Below are 10,209 nucleotides of genomic sequence, written 5' to 3'. Positions count from 1 at the left end.
CATACCGTCATCATAATAAACTTGTGTGTACCCACTTCTGTGTGACTATTCTGACAACACCAATAGTGTGTGATTATTCCATCAACTTATCATACACTATTGATGTTGATACAACATCAATAGTGTGTGATAAGTCCTCCTATAAAGCCAAAAACTTAGTGCTCATAGATTCATATTGTAACATAAGGACAAAAAGCAAATCACCAATTTCTTCATAATGTTGTATCAAAGACATTTTAAACATAATGTATGGTATGCTTCAAATTTTGATGCATGGTATAGTACATTTCAAAATTAATTGACAACAAATGAATATTTGTAAATACAAATCATTTTTGTTTTCCTGTTACTATATTAAAAAAAACTTGCGAAAATATCGGCTTTATTCAAGGTGTACATTGTAAATTAATTTTGTGTTTTTAATGTTTTTATGATAATTAGCATCCTAAACTACACTTCCAAGGATTCTGAAGATGAGTCAAAGTAGAAATAAAAATGTTTGTATTAACCAAAAAAATTTATAAAATTTTATAAATACATAATTTTCTTATTTAAAAATATGTTTCTAATTTGAACTTAAATATGTCCCATTTATTAAATTTTATATTTCATTTAAATATAAATTTTAAAAACTTTAAAGAAAAAGGAAAAATTTATTCCTCAAACATGTTATTTTTAGATTAGTGGTTAGTGACTTATGCCTTAGATTATGACCACTCAATGAGAAAACACCTTCGAGACTAAGTTATAACAAACATGGAAAACTTTAAACTCATTTTACTTGTGAATGCTTGAGAGTTGTGTCAACTGGCTTTATTATTGATTTATAATAAGGTAATGTTATAATATATATCAAACTGGTTGACATCTGAGGGGGCCAATGTTCCCTTTTTAGTTTTATTTATATTTTATTCATGGTTCAAAACTTTGTTTTAGGATCATGAATAAAGTAATGGAAATCATTTGTAGAGTGTGGAAACCAAAAGTAACTGCCCTGGATTCCATGAGCTATAAGTTTTTTATATATTGTTAAGTGACTAAATATTAAAATCTTTTGTTGCTCTGCAGTTTTTATATTATAGATATCCATGCATGTTAATTACATTAATTTTTAAGTAATTTTTCTTTTCTTATTAGGTAAATGGAATAAATATTTTGAAATTAATAAAGAAGATGGAACACTTTATTTGATTTCTTTCAATATCGAAATGTTGGAAGAAGAAAAAATTAATTTGCCAATAATAGTATGTATGATCATTAATCAAATCTTAATCATTGATAATGTTTTATTAATAACCGTTAGGCAATTTGCTCATTAAAATTAATGAATTATGTAATTTTCAAAAAATATTATCTTAAAAGCAATCTAAATTAATGGAGTTTATTAATCTAGTTTTGCATTCTAATTTTTCTCTATGACATCAAAGCTAGAATAAAATGGCATCAGTTTGTTTGATGATCATATTTATTAAATTATAATAATAATGTAAAATTTTTATTTATTGTGTTCAATGTACAGGTGGTGTGGAATTTAATATTAACAACAGATAGATGGTCTATTATGTTATCTACTAGATTTTTCATCATGATACTCAATTCCACAATGTAAACTGAATAACACTGATGCTAAAAAAACAAATTTTTAAGGAGTCCACAGATTGTTTTTATTTATGAATGAAAATTGTTTTTTTGGAATAATAGCTCCCATCAGCAGGTTCTATCATGTGGCTGTATCCCATAATTTTAAGTTAGAATATTCTAGTTTGTAGCTTCTGTCTTCGCTTTTTGTCTTTTCCCGTTTCTGGAATTATCTGTTTTCCTCATTTCCACTTCACTTGGTTCATGATTGATGTTCTAAACTGTTCCATAGAGAGAGAAAATGTCTAAGGGTCTAAAAGGTGAGAGGGAACATTTTTCAGACCAGGAAGAGGGTTTAGACAGAAGGAGACAGTGGTGAGAGGAGTTTGATTCAGACTATTGCAAGGGACTGAAGAATTTCTTGAAGGCTTTGTGCAACAAAAAACCTGAGATGTCAATTAACCATTGATAAAGTGAGATTCCTTTGATCGCTACAAAAGGATACATCAACCTCCCCAAGATAAAAAAGGACCAATAAGAAAGATCATTGAGAATCATTGAACATAATCATCTCTGTAAAAAGGAATCAACCAAGTATGGGTACCCTTTTCCTTTCTCTTTCCTTTGTGTATTTCAATTTTCCATTTCCTGTCTACAGCTATAAGTTAATTTAATTAATTTATTTTATTTTATTTATAATATATTAATTTAATTTAATAGTTTAATTTAAGTTAATTGTAAGGATTTTGTAGTACTTAGTTGCACCCGCTAATGAAATTTTAAAACGTGGGTATTTTTTTGCTGTCTTTTTGCATGAGACCACATGTCAGGTTCATTGTTTTTTTTTTTTTTTTTGTTTGCTTGGGTAGAGTTGGTCATTAATTCTTTCCTTTTGTGTTGCCATTAATTAATTATTAAATAAATTGTTGTTTAAATAACATACTGTCTAATTGTATTATAGTGTCAACTTTGTGGCTATACGACAGAAAAGTTTTACTCACATTATATAGAATAGAACAGTATTTTTCTATGAAAAAGAACAATTCTTTCAACTTGTAGCTGTGTTATGCCAGATGTCATTGATCTGATAGCATCACTTCTGGAAGGAAGAAAAGAATATTAAAAATCATCAACTTTATTGTAACATTATCACAATGCAAGGCTGCAATTTTTAATTATACTTTAATTTTTAAATTAAGCTTCCATATCTGCTCTCAATTTTAGTAGTGTCTTGTACATAATACTTCTTCTGAAGCAATTAAGTCATGTCATTTATCTAACACTACTCTTGAGAAAATTTTTGAGTTGAAATCACAATTTCTGGTCCAGTCTGGAAGTTTATATACACAAGTATCCCATGCTTAATGCGGGATTTGATTATAGCGCAAAATTAATTGTGGAAATTTCCTTATATATACTGCAGAGGTTTTTAATTTATGTGGCTTTACCAGATGTCTTTAATTAATGTAGATATCGTATTTTGATTAACACAGTTTTGATATACATGGTAGTATCAAGGGATTAATTAACCGCATTAATCAAGAGGCTGATACCTGTAGTTAATCAGGCCTCTGGCCCCTAAGCTTTCTAAATCTGATCTTGAATTTTATCAATCTAATTCCATTCTTGAGATTAATGAAGAACAGACAGATGATAGTGGGGTCTGCAATATGAAAATTGCAGTCCAAAATTGAAACCAAAATGAATGTATAAGAAACCATATTTATTTATTATTAAATATGTAGTATATAATTATTAAAACTAGAGTTGCTGCCAGTAGTGAATGGATGCAAATAATATCAATAGGAAAAATGTATATGAGGTAGACAGCAGCTGTAAACAACACTATACCCATTGATATAAAAATGATGTTTGCATACTAGCTGAAGGAGAGGTTTCCTGTGCTAGCACTGCTAGGTTGGATTACTACTTGGTGTCTCAATATTATTATTATTATTTCTAATTTTGCAATTTATGACTGCCCATTGATCATTAATATATTTATAGGATTTATTTTTAATCTGGTGTTACCTAAGCTGTTTTATGTACATTTATCTGTAAGTTTTTATTTTCTCAACACGAAATTGAGTTAACATCAATTCCAATATACACTATTCAGAAAGTATTCAAATATTACAATGCTTTAGGTTCCAGTTATATTCAGACATTTTGTCTTTCTGCAATAATTATGAATTAATCTAATCTGTGAATTTTCTTACATGACAATACTATTGTCAACAAACAATCAAAAATATAGGGGAGAGGAGGTGCTAGTATGTGAAAAGTTCCTCAAATTTTCATGTTGCATAATCACTGTCTTCTCGTTGTCTCATCAATTGGAGCAGAATCCATTCACTTTCACAATTCTTCCTTTGCACAGTCCTGTTGTCACTGGTTGCCTTCATGTTCTCGTGATTGCATTGAAAATAAAATAGTCATTCTTTCAACCATGAGTCACTATATACCCTCTCTTGGTCCCCTGCTGAGTTTATTACCCCTCCAGGAAATAACAGGCGATGGAACATTCTAGAAGTTTATACACAAAGTTATTATTAACTGAAAAAATTCAATCATAAATAATTTAGATTTTATTTTAAATGGCCTTTACGAAACATCTCATTATTTGAAAAAAAAAATAAAACATTTGGACTATATTTGTTTTAAAACATATTTATTTTTCATAATTCAAAATTATTCGCANGAATTTCACGTTGTAGGAATCTTTAAATGCATGAGCCAATCGCAGCCCGACACGTGTGAAGTTTACGGACTACGGCTGTTTGAAAGGTTTTCTTCAATAAAATTAATCAATTCTAGACTAATTCGACTCAACATTTCCAAAACACGTATAATTTAAGATGTATAATAACTTTATGTAAAATAATTTCATAATATCATTTATGAATAAATTATTTTTATTTTTAAAGTTGAAAATTTTAATATTTTATACTGAAATATATATAAAAATATTTTATCTGTAGTTTCAAGGGAAATTGAAATAAAGTCACTGAATTAAATATTTGAAAAAGAATTTACAGAATAAAAGAAAATGTAGATATTTTAATTATTATCATCAGATATCAATTGTATATTGATAGTTTTAGAAAAATTATATATATAAAAATTTTTTGCTAATTATAAATAAAAGCTTTATTTAATGTAATATGCATATAATAAACTAATTGTAATTTTAAAATGATCATTTCAACTGAAATTGTTACTTTTTTAGTCTATTACTTGATTAATATACATATATGTATGTGGGAATATTAAAAGTTAATATATATATATATGTATATATTATTTTTAGGCATATCAAGCTGACTTTGAAGAAAAAACTGGATATGCTTGTTTAACAGTCTTCTTTACAGTAAATGCTTCTGTACCATATTTTATTCATCAAATTAATATATTAGATAAATCACTTAAGGATGATGTAATATATTTAATGGCTGCTGATGGAAAAAATCTTACATATGATACAAATGGTATGTTTTAAAAATTTTTTAATTTATAAATTTTTAGATAATATATATTATTAACTTTAAAATAAAATTAATATATGGTAAATATGTAAAGAAAATTTGTCTTTTATTTCAGTTATCACCTGTCTTTGGATAATTTATAAGTATTTATTCTAATTTAGTGAAGTTACATAGTTTCAGTCTTCTTGTACTTATTATTATTATTTAACTCTTTCCATCCTGTGGGCACCTCTTTTAATGAGCCTATTATGGATTCAGCGAGGTGGTGAGGGATGAGGCCCAGTATATCCAAACAAACCACCTCCAAAAAATTCCTGTGGATTTTTTTACCCATTCGGATTGGATCTTGGATCCCCAGAGCGATAATCTGCCACCTTGACTGCTCAGCCACCCGGCTGTCCTTCCTATGTTTATGTAGGCATATTCTGGAGAATGTTTCTTTAGTTAACTCGGTGCTCCTCCTGATTGGATTTTTAATTCCATTATTCAAGGGTGAGCACCGAGCTCAGTCTACATATTTTTGTATTCTAAATGATTTGTCTTGAGAAATTTTACTAAGATCAGGAAATTTTATTATGAATAATACACACTTTATTAGAAAATACAGAAGATACAAAAACATCTTCACTTCCGCCCTTTCCAACTACCAGAAACTAACAAACAATCTCCCTTTACAGAGACAACCGTTTATTGTAGGCTACAATTCTGCTACAATATGCAAAACAGTCTTAAAATGTTCACTGATGATATGCCTTAAAAACTTGTAAAAATTGTTTACTTAATTTGAAGACTGTTGATTAGTTCCTGGTGGTTGGAAAGGATGGAAGTGAAGACATTTTTTGTACCTTCTGTATTTTCTATATTTTGTAAATATATCATCTGCCAAATATATTATTAAAAATTTGTTTAATTAAATTGCCTCAATGTCCTTTTTTCCTCATTAATATGTAAATTTTTCGACTATAAATTCGACTTTCATCTATTATCAGGACTTATTATACTGGTTTTACAGATAATATTACAAAGATTAACAGAAAACAATTTTTATTTTATTTCATATACCTGTGAAATGAGGTGTGGGACAAACAGAAAGAGAACAAATGTAAGTTGTAATAACAGAAAATAAATGTATAAAATTGATATGATGTAATAGAATTTGGTTTAATGTAGGTTTAAAATAATAGTAATTGCGATATTGTTGATAAAATTTGAATATCCAGTGGAGCAAGAAATTAAAGAAAACTAGGGAAAAAAAAAACAGGTATACGAAATAAAATAAAAATTGTTTTCTGTTAATGTTTGTAATATTATCTGTAAAACCAGTATAATAAGTCCTGATAATAGATGAAAGTCGAATTTATAGTCGAAAAATTTACATATTAATATCATCTGCCATTTTAAATTAAGTACACATTTTAATGTTTATTTTACTTTACTTCAGTTAGAATACAAAGTAATTTCAATATAGAAACAGAAAATTGATATGTAACCAGATCAATAAAAACAAATTCATTATCTGAAATTATTATTAAACTTAATTATAATTTCTATTCAAGTTCTGAATCTGTTTACTCTAGATTTTTAAAATTGCATTGTTTTCAGATTGTTATTATGTAGTATCTGTAGATACTACATAATCTGTTAGTGCAATAGGCTACATGTTACACTCTTAGATGCTGTTTTCCTATTTTGTTTTTTTGAACAATATGTACACTTTTCTCTTGATACTAATGTTGCCTGTGGAGGATCTGGTTTCTTTCTCAACACTTCTAGGATTTTCAAACAGAGAACCTCATTTTTATTGTCTGCAAAGAAGTAGTCTACATTTTCTTCCTCAGACTCTTCATCAAATATATTCCATAGGCAATGTTAGAAAATGACATACACAAAATATATTATGACAGAGCCAAAATCACAGATAAAACAATTCATCACAATAGACCTGACATCACTCTCATTGACAAATGCAGTAAGATTGCTTATATAATAGACATCTCCATTCCAAACACTCATAAAATAAAAATTACTCATACTGAAAAAAATCAATAAGTACACTCCACTTGCTCCAGAAATAAAACAAATGTAGAGAATGGATAAGGTATTTATTGTACTTGTTGTCCTTTCTTCTACTGGTGTCATACCACATACACTACACAAAAGTCTTTCTAGACTTAATAATAACATATACAGTAGACCCCCCCTATAATGCTTAGATATGTTTCACNTATTTTTTTGAAGTTTTATGTTACACTCTGATTTGACCACTTTATGCAAACTAATGGTCTACTTTGCATTATTATATTTTAGGTAATATATAATTCTCAAATAACAGGGAGTAAGGATAAGGAAAGACCATTATTAAGCCAACAGGAAGCAGTAGCAGTAGCAGTAATAATAAAATAATACTAAAATATCAGAACAGATTAAATGCAATACTAAGAACACACCTAAATGCAAAATAAACTATTAAAGCAATTAATACATTTTTTGTCCATGTATAAAGTTTCTAGATGTAGACACATACACCATACATACATGTATACACTTATTCTTTTAAAAATATACTGAACACACACAGATCTTGAGCAACTCCAAAGAAAAACAAGAACACTTACTAAACATAAACAATATCACCCAAAATTGTCCATAGAAAAATTAACTCTTTCTCATAAAGAAGGTGAATATCACCATAACCTGACTAACATAGTTAACCTCAACTGCAAACACTGTGGGAGTTTTTCCACAAAAAACAAGAAACATCAAGATTACATACAGCTATAACTCTGGCAGAAAGTAACAGTACACCTTTAAACAGTCAGAGATCCAAAAGTCACTTCAAGGCAGGCATGCCTACGACTATACCAAACTACTAGGGACTGCTTGTTTGGAGAGACACTGGGGTTTATGGTTGCCATTAAAGATCAGGTCATAAATACTAAAAACTACAGAAAACACATTCTGAAGGACACATCACTCACAAAATGACTCTTACAGAAAACAATACAATATATAACCTCTGGTTGCAAGCTCTTAGCACAGACAATTTACATAGGCATAATCAAATAGAAAATATAATACATCAAGAATTTGAACACAAACACAATTATGAAACACCCACAGACTCTTCATCAAATATATTCCATAGGCAATGTTAGAAAATGACATACACAAAATATATTATGACAGAGCCAAAATCACAGATAAAACATACTACTATGCTATAATACTATGCTATAAACAAAAAATTGTAGGATTACTTATCGAGTGTGCATCGTTCGACATCGCCGTTGCTCAAGCTTGTTTTTGTCGTGGAGCAACGCACCAAACAGCGGCCGCATTTTCTGATAAGTTATTTTTCTGCGAGAACTTCGTTGAACTTTGGAGACATCATTAATATAAATAATTTTTATGTCCGTTGAATANTCGGCGACGACGTTTTACGAGTCCCTTTATACGAATACTGCCGCAATTTTTTCGCTACGTTATAGGAATTTCTGTTATAGGAACCCACGTTATAGGGGGATCAACTGTACTATACATGGCACTACAGAAATCTGCAATATTGAACACATGTCACATTGTAAAGGAAGTTTCTAGACATCGACACATTCACCAATAACACAACTTAATGTTACGATTGTTTGAGTGGCTATGCCTTGACTTTAGTTTGGCATAGCATTTGGTATTAGTATCAGCTGAGCATGACATTTAAACATAATTAATCTAGTACTAATACTGGAAAATTGGAATTATCATAATTTTACAGCACCTAACCAATTGCAATTAATTTAGACCTTTGTCTTTTGTCACTGAATTTGATAGATTCTAGAGACTTGAAAAAAGTAAAGAAAAAATTCTGTTTCATATCTGATTAAATTACCCAATTATATAGATATCTATTTTAATTGTTATCACACATGTAAATACAAATAGTGAATTTAACACAGTTAATGTCCAAATTGAATAAAAATTTTAATACAGATAGTTCTAATTTGTTGTAATGAACGTTAATTATATTTAAATCAGTATAGAATGCCATTTGAGATTAAAACTTTGCAAATTTTTAAATTTGGATAATGATATAATGAAATAAACTAGATAATAGATTTTTAATTAATTTTTTTTTTTTTAATTTCTATTACTTGTGACTTATCAATTTACCTAAAAATAACTTCTACTCAAAATAATCTGTATAATATGAATATAGACAAATGATATAAAAGTAACTTCTACCATTTTTGATATTTATTAAATATAATTAATAATCATTGATGAAACAATAATTAATTATTCCATTTTTGATATTTATTAAATATAATTAATAATCATTGATGAAACAATAATTAATTATTAAGATTAAGATGTAAAATTAATATTGTTTACTCTAATAATATAGCATATACCATGATTATGAATTGACTTATTTAAAAATGATTGCACTCAATTATAAACTGAAAATAATTTCATTTTAATCAAAACAAAAGTTAAAATTTAGTTCTCTTTTCAGAAAATCAATATATTTATGTGAATAACTCTACAGGTGCAATACATTTACTAGACAATGCATCTTCACTACCCAAATCTTTTTCTGTTGATTTTACAGTCAAAACTCAATTTTTGCATTTGTCTAATAATTTTCAGGTAAAAAATTTATAATTTTATGATTTATATATGTGTGTGTATAGGATTGTTTTGAAAAATTTGTGCCAGTTTTTTTATTATAAAATTAATTTAATTACTTACAGGAACAAAGAATCTCTCTCTCTCTCCTGCTTGGGGATGTTTCCTCAGTCTTTTGCATCATCTGGCAGTGCCATAGTCCATCTTTCTTTGCTTATTAAATCTATCCTATCTTTCTTATCTAACATTGGTACAGTCGATCCCCCCTATAACGCGGTAGATATGTTCCACTTTATAGGAATTTTGCGTTGTAGGAATCCTTAAATACATGAGCCAATCACAGCCCATCATGTGTGCAGTTTACGGACTATGACTGTTTGAAAGGTTTTCTTCCATAAAATTAATCAATTCTAGACTAATTTGACTCAACATTTCCAAATTATGTATAAATTTTTGGGACTAATCCATATAAACTATGCTATAAACGAAAAATTGTAGGATTACTTACCGAGTGTGCACCATTCGA

At 28.4% G+C, this 10,209-nt stretch overlaps 1 protein-coding gene across 1 annotated transcript in view; it reads left to right on the top strand.

Moving 5' to 3' along the window:
• Positions 1-1,191: 1,191 nt before the first annotated feature.
• Positions 1,192-10,209, top strand: part of LOC111619491 — an 11,819-nt gene continuing 2,801 nt past the window's right edge. The window contains exons 1-3 of the mRNA XM_023361220.1: positions 1,192-1,244; positions 4,889-5,066; positions 9,571-9,704. Of these exons, the coding sequence (XP_023216988.1) occupies positions 1,209-1,244; positions 4,889-5,066; positions 9,571-9,704 (348 nt within the window). The 5' untranslated portion in view covers positions 1,192-1,208. The remainder of the gene's footprint in view (positions 1,245-4,888; positions 5,067-9,570; positions 9,705-10,209) is intronic.

Source organism: Centruroides sculpturatus, unplaced genomic scaffold (genome assembly GCF_000671375.1).
Source record: "Centruroides sculpturatus isolate CEXI.00-Female unplaced genomic scaffold, Cexi_2.0 scaffold185, whole genome shotgun sequence".
Taxonomy (NCBI): domain Eukaryota; kingdom Metazoa; phylum Arthropoda; class Arachnida; order Scorpiones; family Buthidae; genus Centruroides; species Centruroides sculpturatus.
This window is presented reverse-complemented; position numbering and strand designations above follow the sequence as displayed.